At 36.9% G+C, this 21975-nt stretch overlaps 5 protein-coding genes across 16 annotated transcripts in view; all 5 read right to left on the reverse strand.

Annotated features, from left to right (window-relative positions):
- Positions 1-967: 967 nt before the first annotated feature.
- On the reverse strand, positions 968-1451 carry LOC108363088 (phormicin-like). The gene has a single exon (XM_017616384.1). The coding sequence runs from the start codon at positions 1357-1359 to the stop codon at positions 1075-1077; it is 285 nt and encodes a 94-aa protein (XP_017471873.1). The 5' UTR covers positions 1360-1451; the 3' UTR covers positions 968-1074.
- A 4188-nt stretch (positions 1452-5639) lies between these two features.
- LOC108358115 (phormicin-like) lies at positions 5640-6115 on the reverse strand. Its single transcript, XM_017609309.1, has one exon. The coding sequence runs from the start codon at positions 6049-6051 to the stop codon at positions 5770-5772; it is 282 nt and encodes a 93-aa protein (XP_017464798.1). The 5' UTR covers positions 6052-6115; the 3' UTR covers positions 5640-5769.
- A 4384-nt stretch (positions 6116-10499) lies between these two features.
- Positions 10500-11110, reverse strand: LOC108358036 (sapecin-like). The gene has a single exon (XM_017609201.1). It carries the CDS (start codon positions 10994-10996, stop codon positions 10709-10711), a length of 288 nt encoding a protein of 95 aa, XP_017464690.1. The 5' UTR covers positions 10997-11110; the 3' UTR covers positions 10500-10708.
- Positions 11111-12090: 980 nt separating this feature from the next.
- On the reverse strand, positions 12091-13871 carry LOC108358193 (ataxin-10). Its single transcript, XM_017609414.1, has 3 exons — positions 13824-13871; positions 12646-13760; positions 12091-12579 (listed from the first exon to the last, which is right to left on the reverse strand). The coding sequence occupies exons 1-3, from the start codon at positions 13838-13840 to the stop codon at positions 12413-12415; spliced, it is 1299 nt and encodes a 432-aa protein (XP_017464903.1). The 5' UTR covers positions 13841-13871; the 3' UTR covers positions 12091-12412.
- Positions 13872-17640: 3769 nt separating this feature from the next.
- The window catches only part of CAP (Cbl-associated protein), a 98540-nt gene continuing 94205 nt past the window's right edge, over positions 17641-21975 (reverse strand). For 9 of the 12 annotated variants that reach the window (XM_017609823.1, XM_017609604.1, XM_017610101.1 and 6 more), the window contains 3 exons: positions 19178-19402; positions 18774-19009; positions 17641-18701 (listed from right to left, as the gene is read on the reverse strand). In XM_017609823.1, coding sequence (XP_017465312.1) covers positions 18530-18701; positions 18774-19009; positions 19178-19402 — 633 coding nt within the window. In that variant the 3' untranslated portion in view covers positions 17641-18529. The remainder of the gene's footprint in view (positions 18702-18773; positions 19010-19177; positions 19403-21975) is intronic. The other 3 variants (XM_017610040.1, XM_017610455.1, XM_017610388.1) reach the window with 2 other exon arrangements.

Here is a 21975-nt window from a genome sequence, read left to right on the forward strand (position 1 = left end):
TTCAGCCTTTATTCGGATTGTGGCAATTCTTTCATAAGTGGGGTGGAGCCTGGGGACAATGTGTCTCATTATTAAAAAGTGAGCTTGGAATTCTTGAGAGTGAGCTAATTGTTTCAATGCAAAAATTGAGTCTGGGCTTTAGTTCACCTATTTTTATATGAAGCTCAATGTGTCGAATTCTCCGGCCAACCACAATTTCCACACCGAATTTGTGCGCCATCTCATGACAGCTCTAATAGATGTCAACACGCTGCAAATTTTTCTGCAGGTTTCCCATCAAGGGTGCGAACATTCCAGGTGCATTTCTGGATGCAAGGGTCGTCAACGTTGAGGGGATAATTAGCCGAGGAGCCTCTGCAGGTCTATTCATTGCTTATTGTGTTTACGTGGCGGGTTTGAAGCCCAACGCACAACCATCGCAGGGTTGCTTATAAAAACAGCGAGCCACGTGCTCCAATTTAGACGCCCGCTTGCAGCCGCACCTCTTGGTGAACAGACGTTGCTGACTTCAGTGAGCGTTTAAACCGAATAAGAGGCTCACCGAAGCTTTCTCTCTTTCTGCCACGGCCCAAGCCTCCACTTGAATTGGCTACCGCATCTCGCACATGGATTTCTCGCGTTGCCCAGAGTGCGCGAACCAGGACGCAAGAGTCGGAATTGAGTATGGTCATACAACTGCAACTGGATACTCAGTTGACCAGTCCCTCTTTTTCCTGTACTTTTACTATTTTCCGATTTGCTATCTCTCTTCCACCAAAGTGAGTAGCCTAATTGAAGTTTGATTAAAGCTTTTTCCTCTTAATTAAACTTTAAAATTACACTATTTTTTTATGCACGGTATGTATTCTTGTAAGCCATTATCCAAATTCCTAGCTGGCGCTTTCGAAGTTCTTGTATTAAAAAAAGGACTCTAAAATAGGAAATCGGTTTTCAGGTGATATTATTATGAGTACATATTCAGTAAATAAGATTTACGGTTAATTCAATTTATTTTTTTACAATGGTACATATATACGAATATTTCAAATTAAAACTAACTTAAGCTAATCGCCGGTTTTAGTAAACAGCATAGTTTTAGAGGCGACAAATGCATACCCCACCTCGGCTACAGTAACCACTACGTCTTCCAAGTAAAAGGCAATGGAAAATACAGGCTTCTTTGCTTTGGAGTACGTCGCAAGTAAAACGCCTTTGGCGACTCAAATGCTCCGGGCGATTCACTTCCAATTGTGCTCTTAATGGATTCACTTCATCCGTATCCAAAATACCATCATTCGCAGACTCAGCGGGCTCGGCACTGATGCTCGTGAATAGACAAAAAGCGCAGATGAGTCCAGCAAAAAGTAAAATTGTCTTCATTTTTATTTATTTTTTTTTTGAATTAGCTATGTATTGTCTCCCGCTAATTTCAAGATAAACTTAATTTTACTTCTAGTTAATGCTGCAAAGGCTATTTTGCACTGGTGCCCTATTCCGCTAAACATCTGTCTTTTATACTTGATACATACGTATGTATGTATGTACATGCTTCTGTCATAAAATTGATAAGACGCTGTTGACGCGAATTTGGATTTTCCTATGTAACTGTGGGTACATACATACATACATATGTAAGTACCTACTCATCATTTGTAGGGGACTCACTAAAAGTCATTCATGAAAGTGTATTACCTTTTCCAGACCGTCTCAATTTGCGATTGATAGCCGCGCAAATATTTGTATTGTGGCGCTTTTATTTAGTTTACTTTCTCATCACGTTTTCCTAGTTTTTTGCTGGTAACAGATCTTCTCATGTAAGCGACGCACCGTGTTTAACAAACCGTCGCCGCTATAAGTTCGACTAAATGTTCGTTTTATTCTTAATAGCCAGTTTCACGAAAGCAATTTAAGTGAAAAATGATTTTTTTATATTTGAATTTACTAAGGAAACTGATAAAAAAAAATAATTTTTCACTAAAAAAAATAAAAAATAAATCAGCTATATGGAAAGAGGGCGTGGCTCTTGTCCGATTAAAATTTTGTTTAATATTTTGTTTTATGAAACAAGGAGCTCTTCTCTGAAGTTTTACAGCAATGCATTTTTTTTGACAGAAGATTCCTCCAAATATTAAATCCGAGCAATTTGGCATTATTCACAGTGACATGCATATTTTAAATATACCGTTATATGAACGTTATTTTCCTATTTCGAAAATATTCTACGCGGTCTAACGTGGGAGAATTCAGTTAAGCGGATACACGTATTTTAAAATATGGGAAGGAGGCACGGCCATTTTTAAAATTTTTTTAAAAACAAATTGCTTTTGCGCATATTCAATTTCGGATATTTTCGCCTCAGTAGTTATTGAAATATTCAGGCTTTGCATTTTCGTAAAATACCGGTGAATATATGTGGTAGGCGTGGCTAGCGCCCGATTTCAAGAATTTTAAATATCTTGTTTAGTAATACCAAAGGAAATTTTTGTGTACCAAATTTGTGAGATAAGACGGCTATTGAGGTACCAAGATCATTTTCCAACATTTAAAAAAAATCTTATTCCTTGACAAAATAGCGCTCTGATTTTAAAATGTGGTTGATTTTGCTTCATTATATAACGAACTATCGCAGTCTTTGAATTATTAAAAAAAAATCATTACGTGGGTGGTGGGCGTGGTTTTATCCGATATTACCCATTTAAATACCAACTTTTCTTGCATCAAGGGTAACCCACACACCAAATTGAGATGTGACAATTTTCCCTAGAGCTATCGTGTGTACGAGCTTTTTGGTTTACACTATACAAAGGCATGTTCATATATACATATCTCGATTATATCAGGCTATTACAAACAGCGAACAAAGTTAGCATACCCTTTGTCAGAAAACCGTGAATATAAAAAAGGATAAACTTTAAAGACGTTCCGGTAGAAGTGGAGGTAGAAGGAACGCCCTACTTCAGAATTTTTTGAAAAACACCCTATCTCAGAATTCGGTTGAATAATGCCCTATCTCAAACGAAAATACATTGAGATAGGGCGATTTTATATCGGTAGCTGAGATAGTGCGTTGTTGAAACATTTTCTGATATAAGGCGTTGTACACAGTAAGCTCAAACTCGATTGGAGGGTCATAGTCAGTTGGGGTATTCACAACGGTATCATAAGTGTCGTATTGTTGTATGTCGTAAACTTTAAACGCCTAAAAATATATTAAGAGGGTTCCCAACGTACCATCAAAGTCATATTATGAATTTTCGAAGTGTTAAAAAATAGCTGGTTGTGGTTTTCAGTTCTCTAAGGGCAGAATTCACTGTACGTAGTTAACTAGGAACAAGAGTTAAACTACTGATTTCTGTATTCATCGTATAAAGTTAGCAATAGATTAAACCCTGATATTCTCATAGATAAATTCAAATTAAATTTTTTTTTGTGGAATGAGATTCATATCTTGACGCAAGGAAAAATGTAAGAAAAACGTGAGAAAATAAAATCAAGTTTAAAAAGAAATGTTAATATTTATTTAAAACATGTTTTCACATAGGACAAGCTCAGAATCTGATACTAAAAGCGATGCAGAAATCAAACAAATCTGGAGCTTTTTATTACATCGTCGTGAACGTGTATTCAACAGACGTCCTTGCTTATTTCAGGCTTATAGCGCAAGAGACTTTCGCAACAAATTCCGGTTAAGTAAAAAAGCAGTTTGGCTAGTAATTGAATTAATTTGATCAAAAATTTCTTCGAATTCCAATTGGCTTTTTCGCTCTGCTGCTGCCCGCTTTTTGAAGTCTTTTTATAAATTGTTATACTTTGTCCGTAGAACCTTTGCCTCTCGTTAAAAATGAACAAGAACATTTCATTTCGTAGCATTGCTAAATTTTATTGTTTCAAATATCTCCAGTTAACTACGATGCTATGAATATAAACCCATAGTTAAACTTTCGTTATTAATTAAGTTAACAATAGTCTAACTATGTACTGTGAATTCAGCCCTAAACATTTATTTAAGCTTTTAAAGTTTACGAAGTTTAAACAATACGACACTTACGACACCGTTGTGAATCCGCCAAGTCTTTATACGGAACATTTAGGTATACCATTATGCTTTGCCTGCCTGATGACTGCAGTGATTTTCAGGCTGAGCTGGTAGCTATTTCTAAGGTGACATCACTGGTACAGGGTCGTACAATTTCCGACAATGAAATCTTTATTTTCACTCCTGAATTTATTTACGGTTTTAGGCGGGACGTTTTTTTTTATCTATTTGCCCACGGAAAATTTATTCTTACGAAAAGATAAATATCAAAATTAATATGCATAAAAAGTGTGTTACAATTTGTTGCTTACATTTTTTCATACATTTTTAGTTGTAAACTGAACTAAATAAACCAAAAATAAAAAAATACAAATATGTTTGCAGAAGAAAACATAATTCCACAATTTATTTACATTGTTATAATAACAGACATCACAACAGGCATCAAAAAATAAAAACAAACACAAAAATTAAATTATAATTCATTTGCCCTTCCGCTCTTCCCTGAAAGTCACATATTATCTTCGGCAAACGCAGACATGTTGACTGTAGTTGCAATAACCTCCTTTTACTCTGCCAAGCAATATGCAATGAGCGGCACATGCATTACTATTACATGTGAAGCGTTTCTGGCGGCTTAAATTTACTGAAGAATTCTCGTTTTCTAAATTCGACTGGCTTGATAGTTCTTTGGAGGAAACCTTGTCGGCAGGTGCGGCGATAGCATCGAAAATGCACAAAGATGCAAAGATGAAAAAAGCAAAAAGTACGGTTATTCTCATATTGAATGGTTGTCGCCTTGAAATCGACTGTGTTCTGATACACGACAACCCTTCCATCTCCGTTTTATAAGCCACTCGAAGTCTTGAAAATATTTCAGTATTTACTTATTGCATTGAGTGATAACGCAACTCTTAAGTTTTGTGATTCCCGGTCCAAATACCCGGCAGTAAATTAAACGACTGCATGACTAACTATAACATATGCAAATGTAAATATTTAGCAATGGTTTTTTCTGTATGAGTTACAATGATTTTAACAAAGCGTACAGCTTAGGTTGACAGAGTTTGAGCGAAGATCGGAAAGAATTTTAGCCACAAATCCCGCATAATGTTCGATTTAACCTTCTGCTACTGCGCGTCTTTCATATACCAATTTTCCAGATCAAAATATGTATGTATAAATATTAGATATTTATTAATAAATTTTTTTCAATTTAAACTGGAAATTCTATCAATACTTTAATTACTCCTTAATGAAATAGTCATCTAAATCAACTATATGTCGAAAAATAGGCGTTTTTAGTGGTCAAGGCTATTGAAACTCAGAAAAAATGTCGAACCTTTGGTGTCTGTCATACCACCACATCAGACGCAGAGGGTTAATGCTAACAACCATGATAAAAACATTTAAAGGTAAAACCGCTCGCTCAATTCGTCCGCCATAGGGGTTTTCATGCGTGAGTGAATCTATGTATGCCGATCTTAACCTTCAAATAGTTATAAAGGCGTAAATATTGCAGAAAATACCACAAGGCTTTTATGATAAACATTTTCGTGGAAGAAACTATGTCTGTCATAACAATCAGGACATTTAAAAAAAATATAAACGAGATAGTACATAGTTTTTCTAGTTTCTTTTATTCTTATAATTACTGTTTTTATTTTAAAATGGTGAGTTATTAACTGACCATATGTAAATCCTAAATTTACCACAAACTCTATTTAAAAGCGCCAGCTTCCAGCGGCATACTCTCAATTGCGACACACACACACGCCACGTCCATTACAATAACCGCCTCGATTGCCACGAACTAAACAATGTCCTGCACATGCAGTGTGTTTAAGTCCAAAACCGCTTAGAAGATCACATGTGGCACGTTTATCACGACTCAGCTCCAAAGCAGGAACCTGCTCCAGCAGGGCCAGTTGGTCAGCTGCCGCTTCGAGGGCAGCTGTGTCAGCAGGAGCAGCTTGGTTAGCATTGAAAAGGCAAAACGCACAGATGAGACCGGCAAATAGTACGATTTTCTGCATTTTGACAAAATTTGTTATTAGTTGATAGCTTTGTGTCGCGTTCTGATTGTCGTTGCAAAGACTCTTGTAGTGCTCTGATGCTCATGTCTTAAATTCCGATTTGTTTTATACTTTTGCTATACCGCTGATAATGCGTTGATGATGAAAGTGTGAATTTCCCTTGTAAGTATGTATGTATGTACATATACATATATGCATAGGTTTAACACTGAGGGGACTCGCAGGTGTGCGTCCCCTGGGATATTGTGTACTAAATATCAAAAGGCATTCGTTGAACTGATGTGTGAAAAAATTTATTTTGGTAGATTGTACATACAAAACATGGTGGAAGTTGGTCGATTTTTTTTTTTTAAGAAATAAGGTGGTGTTATCGGAGCAGCTGGTTTTTCGCCTCGGTCGTTCTTAATGTCTAAATGATGTATTAGTTTAATTTTTAATGTAATTATGCGTAGTTGGTGTAATTTTTGTTTCTGTACTCCTGCTATAACGTTTGGATAATTATCTTTTTTTTTTTTATAAAAGAACAAAAAATGTATTTTACACCAATAAAATATTCAACAAAAACATATAAATAACACTGGGCCCGAATCATGGCATCCGTGATCGAATGAAACTCGATTCGAATCGAATGAAATAAAATGACAGCTTTTTTAACCTCCCTTTTTGCTACACAAAAAAACTATTCGCAATTCCACAAAAAATACTTGTCACACTGCAAAATGTGTTTAAGATGCATTTATTTGTGAACAATGCAGTTACAGTTATGTTATGTATGTAAACATATATGTAATTCCAACTTTTATGTCATTCAAAACTTTAACGCTGATATTCCTGCCTTCACTGGTTGCAAACACATAACATTTGTTCATTGCAGGAGCCACCTTGGCTACCACGAATTGTGCAATGTGCTGCACACGCAGCATTACCCATGCCGAAGGGGCCCAGAAATCTGCATGCGAAGCGACCCTTACGTTCCGACCAACTCGGCCTTGCAGTGGTGGTGGTGGTGGTGGTGGTGGTATCCCCAGGTAGTGCTTTGCTGACAGCAAATAGGCAACAAACGAAAATGAGGCCTAGAAGTAGTAAAATCTTCTTCATGTTGAAGAAAAGCTAAATAGTTAAACAGATATGCGTTTTCTAACTGTTGCAGTTATAGTGTTTTTCCGCTTCTAAACTGTAATTTATATCAATTGGTGGATATCACTGTATGTATGCGGCTGAAGTAACTATTTGTAAAGTACTAAAGAAGTTAAGTTATTACTTAAGTGATAATCGGTTCATAGTTTTCAAGGAGAGAGTGTATAATAAATTTTGTGATTTATTTGAGCGCAAATGTGGCATGTCTTATATGTATTATATGTACATATGTATGTATGTACAAAAGATTTCCTACAAATTTATTGTGCGCAATTCGTTTACTGGAATGTAGACAAAATTTAAATTATGGTTTCCAAGATATGCTTTAGTGATATCGAATGGGTAACAGTAAATTGTCGCCCGAGAAACATTTTTCACATATAACCATATGCATGTACATTAGGGTGCATCACTCTCCATACAAAAAAATAAAATCGGTACTGTTTCTCCATCGGAAGTATAAAATTTATTATATTTTAAGACCTCCGCCAAAATATTTCAGAAATATAATGCAATTTTCGTGAGGTGGGCCTATTTGAAAATATCTCCAAAACTCAGTTTTTTTAATCACCTCAGAGATGATAAAAGATTTTAAGCCTAACATGTCTGCATAAAAATGTTTACGAAATTTGTCAATGGAATCGAAATAAAGAGATTTTTGGAGGTATTTTCTAATCGATCTAGCTCTTTTAAATCTTTCCGTAATATCTTGGCACACATCTTAAAATATAGTACAATTTTAATTCCGGCGGAAAGCCCGCAACTTTTTTAGTGGTGCATCCTAATGTACATCGACTGATCCAGAAAAAAGTTCGCCGTAGACTCCTGAGTCGATTTTTTTTTTTTTTCACCAAACATAGGGGTCGCGTTTTTACACTTTTTGACATGTCGGAATTTAAAGTATGATATGTATAACGCAGCTCTTGCATCGAGGAGACAATTTTTCTGTTTCAAATTTCATTGAACTCAAGTACCCCGCTCTAGTTCTTACCTACCATTTCTCAGTTACTATCATCATAATGTTCCACCCTAAGTAAATTAAAGCTCGACAAAAATTATTAAACTTTTGCTAAGGAAGTATTTCGACTCGAAGGCAATTTCATTAGTTTTTGCATAATGTACGGGTTACCTTTTTAAATTTTTCATTATTTTTTCAGTATTTACAATCGAATCCTAAAGTATTTTATATCGATGTTTTGGTCTCGAGAAGAAAATTTTTTGTTCAAAAATTTATTGACCTCAAGTACTCCATTCTGGTACTTACCCATTTTAAAAGATATTTTGCAATATCTCAAGATGACGTTCAGCTACGATTTCACGGAAGTTGGTTTAAGAGACTATAAAATGCTATCCCTAAGGACAGGCAAAAGGTTTCGTTATCCATTTCAGTCGTACCTGTAGCGGCTACAGAAGGAGTGTGGAAGATGGGCCCGACGAATGTCAAAACAAAAACAGTCATTTACATAAACCTGAATACCAAACGAAGCCCGTTATTTATTTAACAGAATTCTGCTGCTGAAACGAAGTGAAGCTATTTTTTAATCGAACAACTCGGACGATGAAAAAAGGGTCACATAAAACAATAGGGGTATTCTCTGAGTCTTGCAAAGCTCTTGCATGGTGCACAGATTGCACGGTTAAAACCTGTTTTCGTATGGGACAGCTTTGCAACCCGTGCAATCCGTGCACCGTGCAAGGGCTTTGCAAGACTCAGAGAACACCCCTAATATTGCGCGGTCAAGGTAGGATTGAAATTGAGTAGTTCGTCATGTGCTGTTGCTGTTGTTGTTCTAGCTGAACTACTAAGCCCCGCCTGGGTCGGTTTGTTCATCAATCGTTGTCGCCAAGCTGAACTAAATAACGGCTGTTTCGAAAGGGTAGGAGTTAACATGTGAAGAGGTCGTTGGAGTCATGGGAGGAGTCTTCACATTCCGGAAGCTCATTAGGACTATAAGGGGTCGAGTTTGGACAGGTGGATGTCGAGGCTGCTGCAATATCCTAACCGTAATTGAGCCAGAGCAATGCGATCTCTCGTGGCAGGTGAAGCTCTGTGCCTGCAATAGGTGGAAAGTGTGCGCCGGCCTTCAGTGGTTTAGACTCGTGGTAGGTGGTGACCGACTCTCAATGAATACCGTTGATCGCTGGCCGTTACGTCGTCGAGTCCAAAGGAGGAAAATATGAACCACGACCATATATTCGAAATTATACCTTCTTATTTGCCTGGGCGGAGGCTCTTCCTCTAGTTCTATGTAGTGCTAGTGGAGAAGGTTGTCAAAGCTAACCTCTGAGATTTTCGGGTTATACACCGTCCGAATTTGTTTGCCATCGACGTGAGTGCCTAGGTGAAGACTAAACTCCTTCGTCCAGGTGATGTAGAGGGTCGCCGTTAGCTTCCGTGCAGTAAAAAGCGAGAGAGTTCGTAAAGGTAGACGTTTACTTTCGAGCAGAGGTCATCAATTCCATTACAGGGCGCCAATATCGAACAGTCGTCAGCATATGAGACCAGGGAAACTCCCTACGCTGAGTCAGGAAGCTTCCAGACAGGCAAATTAAACATCACGGGCTCATAGGACCTAGTTAAACCGTTGATTCGGCTCTCTGTTGCCAGCAACTAATGCTATTGAAACAATCATTCATTAAGAAAGGCAATGTTTTCCATCACGACTGGACTAGGCCACATACTTCTTTGGTGTCTATAGAGCTTTTCTGTGAAGCTTTGAGGTAGCCATTATATAGCCACGAACTAGCCTCGTCTGATTACAGTTTCTTTCAGTCTCAATAAAATCTCTTAACGATTAAAGCTGGCTTAAAGAGGATTATGAAGATCATTGTGTTTAGTTTTGAGCAATGCCGGAAAATCTGTAGTAACGGAATTATGGCTTCACCAAAAATGTTTAAAGGGCTTCAAGACGTTCGCACAACACAAATAGATTAAGAATGAGGGACGACTGAACGAAGTTACTACAACTTAAAGGCACCTTGACCCTGGCTGCCAATCTGACTTTAAGGGCTTAGGAGGTCCTAGGTTGACGAATTTCTATCGTTAAGGACTGCTTGTATACAGATATTTCATCTTTGCACTGTCAGAGCTCTAATGTATTTACAATTTTGAAGTCAAGGCACAGGAATTCAGTTGTTCAAACTTCTCCTTTGAGATCTTCGTTCTGAAATTCAGATCAAAGATTCTATGCCTTACCAGGCAGGATATCTTATCTCAGATAACTGAACGACAATTCTGAAAGAGAAACGTCCTCGGCTCCAATACTTACGAATTTTATATACATACTTATGTAAATACATACATACATATATATTTTGGCCATGCAATAGAATATATAACTGTATATTTATTATCATAATTTTAATATTTTCATTAGACGTATATCCTAGTATACATATTTTCACGATTTAAGTATTATAAATGGGTTTAAATATACTAAAATTCGAGTTTTATCCTAAAAAAAAAAAATAAGCGTATCCACAACTTTCTCTCACTGTTTTAAGTTTCTCCTTGTTCTTCTCAGTTACGACAGACGCAAACAGCGCGACCGTTGCAATAACCGCCACGATTGCCGCGAAGTATGCAATGGGCCGCACAAGCGCTGTGATTAGCGCCAGTGCCACTAAGTAGATCGCATGTGGCGCGCTTTTGACGACTTAACTCAGACACAGACTCCTCATTCAGTACGGCCAATTGGTCGAATTCCGGCTCTAGCTCCAGAGCAGTTGTATCAGCTGGCGCTGCATTGGTGGCATGGAAGAGGCAGAAAGCACAGATGAGTCCAGCGAAAAGTACGATTGTCTTCATATTGAATTGATTGTTTCGGATGTTTGCTGGTAATAATTTAGTGATTGCGCTACTATGGCTGTTGTACTGCTACTGCAAAGGCTTTTGAGTTATGATACTGAATTCATCTGGGCACCTGAGTTTTATACTCTGCGTGATTTTACTTTCTTGACATGCTGCTGATAGCACGCCCATAAGTCTGGGATCTCCCAAGCGCTTAATCGCAGGGGACTCACAGAGGTGCTTTGTTTGTGAATAATCTAGGGTCTAGAATTCACTGCACGGTGTATCTAAAGACAATTGATAAGCAGACAAAAATTTGTATATTGTAATGTAAGTACGTACATATGTATGTATGTATGTACATATACTCTATCTGGGGAAAAGGTATGGTGCTTTAGATCATCGCTTGCATGATCGCGTACCATACAAACATACATTCAGAAGTACACATTTAAATATTAATTGAATAGAAGTATTATGTTCACTATAAGACAAAAGCGGAAGAATTATGCCGGGATTCCCTTTTTGTTTCCCTAATATTAAGATCCGTATGTGCGAACATCGACTAGTAATGCGTAACATATGAGCGAAAGAGCGTTTTCTAAGGGTATGACAAAAGTAGTAATTCAGGTGAACTGGGCAAATTTTCGACACTTGACACCAGCAAGCGGTTTGGTGTGTTTTCTTTGGCATGTAATTAATGCAGCAGGTATCCCTACCCATAAGTGTGTATATATTGACATAAATAATTGTTATAAGTATGACTACAATATATGTACATTAGGGGGGTTCTTAAATGTAGGAAGCAAATTTTTATCATCAGATTTTATAAGCCTCAACGCCTACGTCAATGCTACTATAGTCGTAGATATCACATGTAAATTTTGGTCCCGATTTCAGTCTGATAATTAATTTTAATTTTTTTAGTCTCTATAATTGGGACCAAAATATGTATGAGGTATCTGTGACCGTGGTATTAGCGATTAAAGGGTTGAGACTGAAAAAACCGCTCATTTAATTTTTTAAGAACCACCCTAATGTATATGCATACATATGTATATCATATGCAAATATATATATTTTTTCGATTGTTTTCTATACAATTCATTTTGTTTTTCAATTTAGTACCACTGGTCCTTTTTAACAGCGGTCGCTACTTGCCAGCTGATGCCAAACGTTCAAGTACAATTCTATCCTGAACGAGCTTCTTTTTTAAGATAAGAAATTTTATTTTTTTATGAGTTGTATAGGAGCAATTGATAAGAATATTAAAAGGCTTGTAAAGCGCATGATTCAATAATAATTATTTAATTATTGAATCATGGTAAAAACGTATCTTAAAAAAAACAGTAATGCATGTACTACAAACTGAAAAATAATAACAATATATTAGTACATTTCTTCATTAAAAAAGTTCCCACATTTATAGACTCTTCATCCTCGATTCGGCTTAATGCGTAAAGCACCCATATCTAAATTCAATTCGTCAATAATGTCATTCTGCGCAGCACCTTGATTTGTCATATTCGCAATCATTGCCTGTATCTCTGGACAGCCGAAGCAAGCGTTGCGAATGGCCAAAACACTCCATTCTTTTAGAACTGTAAAATATGAATTCCCAATAACACTTCTAAACATTTCAAACTCATGTTATAGTAAATACTAACGTGGATTTCGTGCATCCATATTGGTACACTCCAAGAGTGTCGGCAGCAACTGTGTATCTATGCAGTAACCTTGATTGACTGCATTTTTGTAAAGCAAATTTGCAATGCAACGCACCAATAAAGTTTTCAATTCAAACGAAACCTCCGACTCGAAATCTCTTGAAATGTCTGATGTGAGTGCCACTTCCTCTAATTTTGTCATTGGTGTAAAAATATTCTGCGACTGCTTACCCACCTGCGCTAAGCAACGCAACAAACTACTCACATTCAAAAACAGCGACTGTTCCTTGGCATAACTATCTCCATACAACTCGCTGCCAGACGCGCTAGCAATCACACGCAAAAGTGCATAACCCTCACGTGCTGGTAATGAATCAGCTTCGACAGTTGCAGAAGCTTGTGTACCATCACGCTTGCACACGAGAATTCGGTCAGATTTTATGTTGAACTCTTTGGTAATATATTTTAAAAGAAACTGATGTATACGTCCATTTGGACTATCTTGTCGTAGGTAATTCACCAAGTACTCCAGGAATGAAATGCGTTGCATAGGTGTTAAATGTGCATAATAACGCACTGTGTTGTGTCCACCGTATACAATGAAATGCTCAAAAATAAAGTGTAAAAATTCGCAGCTGGCTTCACTGCGTTCCTGCACAATTGTTTGCCATACGCAAACCGATGCACTCAGCGATTGTTGCTCCATATTCGAAACAGCACCGCCTTTCAGCACATTGTACATTATCATTAGGAGTATGTCAGTATGCCGCCCAAGTGGTGGCTTATGACAACATTCAACAATTGCATCGCCATGTTGCCTCCAAATGTTGCGTTGAGAGTTGGGATTTTGCACAATAGCATTCGCGAGTAACTGTAGCGCTATTAGCAGTATATTTTGCGGAATTTCAACTGTGCTGTTGTTATTAAATAGTAATTTATGCAGCTGAGCATTGAATTCCTCATGTTCAGCTATGATATTTTGATGCATTGGATCTACAGCACAAAGATTTCGTAGCGCTTTCAGTTGGTCTAGAATTTGCAGCGCATTGTTGTCATTCACTGGTAGCAATTGCAAGAATGCCTCAATACGCGTGAAGCTTTCGGGCGCTTCCGTGCTGAAAATTTACTTTGTATTATAAATATAAAATAAATATTGATTAAATTAGTTAAATACTTACTGGCTGCTGCAGTCCATTTTGTTGACCTTTGTTTGTTTACTTTTAAATAATTTTGACAGCACCAGGCGTATTGTGAACATGTGAGCTATAACAGGGTGATGCAAGTTACCAAAAATTGTCAACGCACTGTGTGCTCTTTTTAAAAATGTTATATTAAAATTTTAATGTAATATCGTCCCCTCAATATAACAATAGCGTATAATTTTTTTTTGGGTTTTGAGAAAATCGAGTTTAAAGTTTTTGCTTTTTTTTGTTTGAAGGAAATTTTTGAACAAGAAATTATACACCATTTTTTCCAATGACATTTTGACCCACTTTGTGGAAGTAGAATTTGACGAAATTTTGACCAGACATAGAATCAATGATGGAGATTCTAAATATGCAATAAAAAAATAATGGCATATGAGCACATACGCTATTGTTATATTGAAGGGACGATATGTCTTTAATATTTTTTTTAAAGGTTTTCTTATTTTTTTCATTCGAATAAACGTCGTTGGTTAGTTCATTCGATGAAGAAGTCATCTATTAGCTGTTGGTTACAGTATCCAGACCGTAACTGAGCCAGGGTTAAATTTGGTCATTATCCTTTCTGCCAAAATTAATCGTAGTAATTTTGGATTTTTACTTTTCTTCGGATTTGGAGATAATATATCTTTGGAAAATGCTACTAACCCAAACGGCCTAAAAATATTTGTGGTCAAGGACTGCCACTTCTGCGGTTATAGCGACAAGAAAAATAAAGACACTATTTTTTCAAATCCTAGATCAGAAATAAGAAGACAAAACAATGATTCAGCACACGTTTGAAAGGACTCTACTTAAATCGTTCAAAGATTTGAAGTAAAAAATGTCTGATTTGTCGAAGAATCACAAGTAGGGTTTCCTTTAACTAATCGGATAATCGAAGTGAGATCTTCTATGGCCGAATCTTGAAACGTCCGATTATTAGTCGTTCCATTTATTCTGTTCTCTGGAGATCATATAGATTTGCCGGATGTGCTCCTGGAAATTGAACCCATTAGTTTTATTTGTAATGCGTTAAAGGCGCTTCGGTTTCAGGTGGAGGAAAGCGCTCCTGTATTAGCATATGTATAAGCTCTTCCATGTTTTTCCTAAAGTTCTCTAAGGATTGTTTAAATTTTTTTGCAATAAATTGTTTGGCCGGTGTTTAGCTTCTCAGAGCATGATGAAGTCTATTTGGTGTTTGAGTATACATTTAACTGAACCTTCCGAGATCACATTTCGTAAACGTTTAATATCAGTAATTTTTCTACAAACGATGGGTCTTAGTACTTTTTGAAAAAAGCTTAGGCGAGGTTGAAGTGGCTGCTGAACTTAGAGGAAGCCAGCACGTCTAGGCCCATTGTGACAACACATGGATCCAAAACCCCTACTACTTAATCCTGGGCTCGAATCGTAACAGTCGTGAGTTAGCAATTCGTCGCTTAAAAATGCATATTTTGGGATTATAACAGTCGTTAACGTACTGCTCGTCTTGTAATTCTGTATATGAAATGAGCAGTACGTCCATGACTGTTACGATTCGAGCCCTGTTTGTAGAGTCTTCAAACCTTAGCAACTGCCGTATTCCAAACTTTGCAGTTGCGCTTAGATCCTTTAGGAATCCTATCCAGGAATTGCTATATTTTCCTGCATAGCGAAGGACAATCGCAGAGTAAGTTTCTGTTGATTCAGGCAGCATGTTCCATTTAGGCAGCATAAGCTTCGTTGTATTGCAGGTTTCACTGCGTTTCCATCTGTTACCAGTTGCCTCAAGGAAATGTTGCCTTAGCGAGAGCTTGAAGAAAGCGAGTATCATACCCAGGCATGGGCAGAGACTTAGCAGGTGCTAAAAGAGCGCAAGCAACGCTTGTACGTATACAAGCGAGAGCGTAACGATGAGAACGCGACAGCATAAAAATTAATTGGGCACACATACACATTCTCACTTTTAGCTCAGGCTTGTTTGTGGTCGTGCCCACCTCTGATCATACCTATCCCCTTCCTGTCGGATGAAAGTCGAATGGAAGTACCCTTTTTTTCAAACTCGTCGGGCTGCTCGTTTACTGGTATGTCACTGTGCCCTGGCACCTACACAAGGTACAAAGCAAACTGCTCTGCCATCACGTTAAGTGATTTGCGCAACTGTTTCCGTATTTATAGTGCCTGAGTAAAGCGTCTTAAGGGCCGACTGGCTGTCTTAGTACTTATACTTATATTTTGGTAGTAGCGACAGCGGCAGTTTTAGGTTGTCGACAGTTTCTTTTATGGACGCCAATTCGACTTGAAAGACACTTCAATGGTCAGGTAGATGGAAAGACAGTGACATACCCAATTGCACCCAGTAAACGCCTCCACCAACTCTGTTGTCTAATTTGGAACGTCTGTGCCGAATCCAATGGCATCTTCAGATCGCAGAACTTATTCGAGTCAGGATTCTCTGCTTGGTATAGCTATGCTATAGCGTTCATCCCAATTAAGCATTGTCCGTTTTGCTCGGTAGTTGCTGGTTAATGGGGATAATAGTGTAAGCGCATCAAGTCGTTTTCCCACTTCATAGCTCCTGGAGTCTTAGTGCTGCACTTGCAACATATTGCAGTCCCATAATGTCTATGGGTAGGATGTTTAGAATCGTATTGATTGCTTCAGTGGGTTTTGTACCGAGAGCACCATTAAAACTTATCACAGCTGCTCTCTACACTTTTTGGAATTTCATAGTATTTGACTTCTTCCATAGAGCTGGCCACCATGCCACTATCCCGTATAGAAGTGTAGGCCTCAACACCATCGGATATAGCCAGTGCACTAGTTTCGTAGACAGACCAAATTTTTGGACCATTGCCCCTCTCCAGCAATATAGGGCAACGGTGGCCTTTCGCACCCGTTCTTCGATGTTCTGAATCCAGGTAATTTTTGTTTATTATTTTGAGTTTTTCTTATTGCCTTTTAGAAGGTTCGCTTACCTTGATTGAAGAGACTTTCTGCTTCACCGTTCACCTTTTCTAAACGATAGGACAGTTTGATAAGGTGTTCCTTAACATATCAACAACTGAATTTTGGTTTGTGGCACAAAATAAAGACATCTACGAAAATTTAAAAATTTTAAAATAATAAAAGTTTGAGATTAATGTAAAAAAATTCAGACCCCTCAAAATATTATAAAATTTGGAAATTTTTGTTGATATCTGTAGTAATGTTGCCAGATACACAGTTTTAGCAGTGCCAGTTTTTTAGACAACTTTACAGCTTTTTAAAATACCTTCTAGTACAAATTATTTCGTAAACAATGCTTCAGGTCGTAGTACTAAATTTAAGGTCTGGTTTTGTATAATTGGGACTGTTTATGATTTTGATTTTATTTTTTTATATTTTTAACTAATGAAATTAAAAAACCCAAATTTTTTAAAAAATCGTTTCGCTTTTGAAGATTACGGTTATTTTTGGTTGAAAATAGATTTTTTCAGAAATTTACAGCTTTTTGAAAAGAAAATCTGGCAGCACTGACGCCATACAAAATATAGATATTGCTATTTTAAGGACCACCCTTATATCTAGGCTACTTGCAGCCTTCAGTTCAGATTAAAATATTGCTCAATTAGTGTTTTTTTTTTGTGTTTTATGCATTTTATTATTTTTTGGTTTTTATTCTAATAACAACAAATACATTAATATGTATGCAAATTACAACTAAATTGTGTCAACTACAAACCAGCAGGCAAAACCATTTAATTTTCTTCTTGCAAATACACATTCGGTAACGAGATAAAGGATATTTTTCGGATACAAACATTTTTGTAATCGAATTTGTGGTATTTTTTATTTTATTTTATTTTTTTCATGAAGGCAACATGGATGGGAAGGCACATTGTGGTAGGTTTTGCTGAGGGTATGTAAAACAAACCAAGGGTCTTTGTTTATTAACTGCTGTATGTATATATATATGTGTGTGTGTGTGTGTATGTGACGCAAGGACATTTTAATATCAGTTGAATATCATTTGAAATTGCAATTACTTTCAAATTAAACATTTTCATTGCTATTTTTGTTTGAATATCGCTTCAGCTTTAGCTTCTCCTTCTACTTTTTCTTCAACTTGTGCAAATGTTTAATTAATTAATTAATGTTTTTTTTTTTTGGAAATAGCTTTGACTAGTTTTATTAGTAAACGTTGCAGGTGGAGGGAGGCTAGTGCGCCGCCGCATCTACCTTTTGGTTTTTTTGCTGCCGCTGTTGTTGTTGCCTGAGGCTTACGCAAGCACGCTCCTCCACACCATTTAATGCTTCTTGCAAATATTTTTTGTTTTATGCTTCAAATTTAAACTTTGTGGTTAATATAATTTAATATATGTTTTACGTAGAGTTATACTTTTCAACATGAATATAAGTATGTAAATAAATATATATATTTTTTTGTTTAATTTTTAATTAAAATTACATAAGTCGGCAAATAAAATAAAATATAACAACAAAAATTAAATATAATTAATATTAGGTGGCTTTTTTCAATTCATATTGCAGCTGCTGGTGTGTTTTTTTACTTGTTTTTGTTTAACATAATTTATTCTTTGATTGCTTTTTCTTCAATTTGTTCATTAAACTAAGTATTTTTTTTAAATATTAATATTGTGATTGTGTGTGTGTGTGTGTGTATTTTGGTAGAACGCATTATCAACGCTTATTGGCGTGCCGCGGAAGACACTCTTTCAGAGCACACGCTCCACATAGTTGCCGGGGAAGGTGCCAAAGCAGCCAGTGCGCTGTGAGGTGCCCACAAACCAGCCATCGTCGCATATCTCCAACACATGAACGATATCACCCTCGAGCAGCTCCATTTCATCGGAATTCTGCGGGCGGTACTTGTAGAGTGCGCGATAGCTGCAGAGAAGAAAAATTTATAAGAATTTAGTCTAAAATTTTTCCACTTTTTTTCCTCTTCGCTCAACTTACACTAACGGCTCTGAATGCGTATCCACGTGTAGTGCATCAATTTTATTGCTGTGATGTTGTTTGGTTTCCTTGAGTATGCCATTTGGTGGCTGATGGCCATTTTTGGTTATAAAATTGAATTCATTATTAATATTTGTGCGTAGCGTGTCAAGTGAGGGGCGTAAATTCGTGACGCTCGCATGTTCGCTGATAACGGTGCGTGCGGCAATATCTTCGGCACCGATATCGGTGAGAACCTGAAATGCCAATAAATAGTGTTTATTGATTGCATACTCCGATATATATATATATATATATATACATATAAATTTATAGGAGCCGTATAAATAAATATATATATATATATATATATATATATAAATTTCATTACAATGCTCTCTAAAAAAAATTATACTCGTACATACTTTTTCTTTCGCACTCACCTCCACATATGACACTGGGAAGATACCTTTTCTATTGGCTATTTTACCCTCGAACCAATTCTCATCCACACGTCTGGTGAGTGTGACCAATTCGCCCTTATTTAGCGACAATTCTATGCCAGATTGTGCCTGGAAGTTGTATTTCGCACGCGCTTGTCCCTCTGATGGTTTCTTTGGTTGTAAACGGGTGCTCTCTTTGTTTACGATCTGAAATTAGTCAAAGAGGGTATATAGTAGTAACTTAGAAAAGTTTTTGCCTTTTATAAAAAAAAAAATTATCTGGCAACATTGATTTACATTCTTCAAACAAAACATTTAAATATCACTGTCGAGGTGCCTATTTCTTCAGATTTTACGTTGATTGTTTTTAAGCTAAATGCTAATACACAAACATATTTTTATAAATTTGATTTATTTATTTTTTTTTTTAAATTAAGCTAATTTTAATTTCATTACTAAAATCGACCAGTCAGCACTCCTATATGTGTTAAAAAGTCGGAGAGTGTACAATAGGGTGGTCTAAAATAAGGAAAGTCGGAATTTTTAGTGCTTTCACCTCCTAGGATTGCTATATAGTGAAAAGAGGGGGTATACCCTATTTTTTATTTTGAAATCAAAAATATTTAGAGGTCGCTCAAAGCGCTAAATTTTTCATAGAAAATGGCAGAAAATGCAATGGGGGGAAATAAAAAATCTTTAGTATTAAAAAATATTTAAACAAATAATTGGGTATTGTTACTGGAAGTCTTCCGAAGAGAACTAGAGCTTTCCGATCACAAAAATATTGATTTCCAAGAATTCTATACCATTTCTAGAAAAGGTGTTCGCGTATATTTTTCGACATAGAACAATTCTAGAGAGTGCGATCATTAAAATTCCGACTTTACCTATTTTGCCACACCCTAGTGTACATAGACTGGCAGGTAGGTATATATAACTATGCAGGTCCCTTTCAGAAGCCCTCGAAAGAACACTGAACTTATATTCGATGGACTTATAATTAGTTGTAGTCTGTAAAACTTAAGTATGATAACATATGGGGCGGCACCGGAGGTCTTAGGGACCGTCCTAGTCACCGTGAATCAATCAGTCACAAAACTTGCACTTGCTTGAAGTAAGTACGGGAGGAAATTCTAGAACTAGAGCGCCTAAAAAAAACTTTAGAGCAGGCGATAAAACAAGTTCTACTTAATTTTACTATGGAGGGTTTGGTAGAGGAAAGGTCATATAAACCAGGAGCATACAGTTATTAAGCTCCCAGCTCTCACCAACCCTACTTCTTACAGATGAATGAAAAGAAAATTAGTATAAAAAAAAGCTTGGGTTCCCTCTATTTTGGAAAGACATTCATATCTGGCCGAATACTCTGCACTGGTACAAAGATTACCCGAAAACTCCCGAAGGCAAAGGGTCCGCCGTATTTGGACCCACATATTTTAGCCATCAGTGTGTGTGCGGTAGGTATACCTAAGCAAGAACTATCACAGTGAGAGAATTATCTTTCTCACTGATAGCTCGGCGGCTCCCAAGCTTTTTCGTCGTTCGTGGTTACTTGATCGCTAGTCTTCCAGCACTTAACTCTCTTGCTATTTATCACAACATCCATATATTATTGGTACCATGGCACAAGGCAATGGACTGAAGTGATCTAGCGATCAGACTAGCCAAGGGGTAGGCGTACCCAACCTCAATTGGGCTGGCGCTTACCTCACAATATGTTGAAAAACGAACAATGAACACCAAAATGAAAGCAGTGTAATGAGAGAACAGCACGGAAGGCACTCGGCAGGATTACGGAAATTAAAGTGCTTCCTTGAAGTTGCTCTTCTCAACTGGTTCACCATATGTATAATATCCCAGCATTTTGTACACTGTGACTAAGAACCTGTTTTAGGTCTGTGTTCCTCACCACATTGCGAGATTGAGAAATATCGCGGATCAGACGTTTGGAAATCCACCAGAGTTGCCAAAATAATACACCACGCGAGGACCTATGGCGCATTCCCACATAAATTCTCTCGGTAATACTACGTTCAAATTGACGTGCTAAACATGTTAAATGGGCTTGAACCAGTTAAATGAACAAAACATGTTCATAAACAAGTTAAATCGCATGCAATTGTTGTTGGAAAATTGAACCAGTTAAATCATTTAACTCGTTTGAAAACCAGTTCAGCGCAGAGTTGTATCAGAAAGCTTTCTGCTCCGACCAATCCGAAAGACCCAAAAGCTTTAATTTGACATGCCAACGTTCAAAAAATTTATATTCTGAAAAATATTAAAAATTAAAAATGATCAAAAATTATCAAAATTGTATGCATGTCTGCCCGCCAAAAAAGAGGCAAAGGTGGTAATTAGTTATTTCCCATGAGGTCTCATCGTACGCAGAGATAAATAGTGCATACGAACTAAACATTTTGAAGTCTCTAAGTAATCCGTATGCGTTAATATCATGAAGCAGACATTCACACAAAACAAATTGAAACACAAAAACTTGATTTTGAATAATTTTTTTTCGAATTTTTATAGGTAATCAAACAACCGTCAAAGTTAACTCCAAATGTTCAATGTGGACGATTGTGTTTTCCAAAAAGCTCTTTTTCATTTAACAAGTTAAATGGGGCCAATTTGAACGTAATGGCTGCGTTTCTTTATACATTCCGGATAATCCCATTTCACAGCCGGAATAAACAGAATGCGTTTGAAATATACGTCAACATATCATCAGGAACGTTCTAAAGAATAAATAAACAGAAAAGTTTATTCCAAACGTTCAGAAT

The sequence above is a fragment of the Rhagoletis zephyria genome, unplaced genomic scaffold, assembly GCF_001687245.7.
Source record: "Rhagoletis zephyria isolate East Lansing unplaced genomic scaffold, Rhagoletis_zephyria_1.1 Rzeph_scaffold_00001, whole genome shotgun sequence".
NCBI classification, from domain to species: Eukaryota; Metazoa; Arthropoda; class Insecta; order Diptera; family Tephritidae; genus Rhagoletis; species Rhagoletis zephyria.

Excerpts from the sequence above, each read along its gene's own strand:
- LOC108363088 (XM_017616384.1), bottom strand. The coding sequence starts at position 1,359 with ATGAAGACAATTTTACTTTTTGCTGGACTCATCTGCGCTTTTTGTCTA.
- LOC108358115 (XM_017609309.1), bottom strand. The coding sequence starts at position 6,051 with ATGCAGAAAATCGTACTATTTGCCGGTCTCATCTGTGCGTTTTGCCTT.
- LOC108358036 (XM_017609201.1), bottom strand. The coding sequence starts at position 10,996 with ATGAAGACAATCGTACTTTTCGCTGGACTCATCTGTGCTTTCTGCCTC.
- LOC108358193 (XM_017609414.1), bottom strand. Across the intron at positions 12,580-12,645 it reads TATGGATGCACGAAATCCAC|TTCTAAAAGAATGGAGTGTT; the intron begins GTTAGTATTTAC and ends CATATTTTACAG.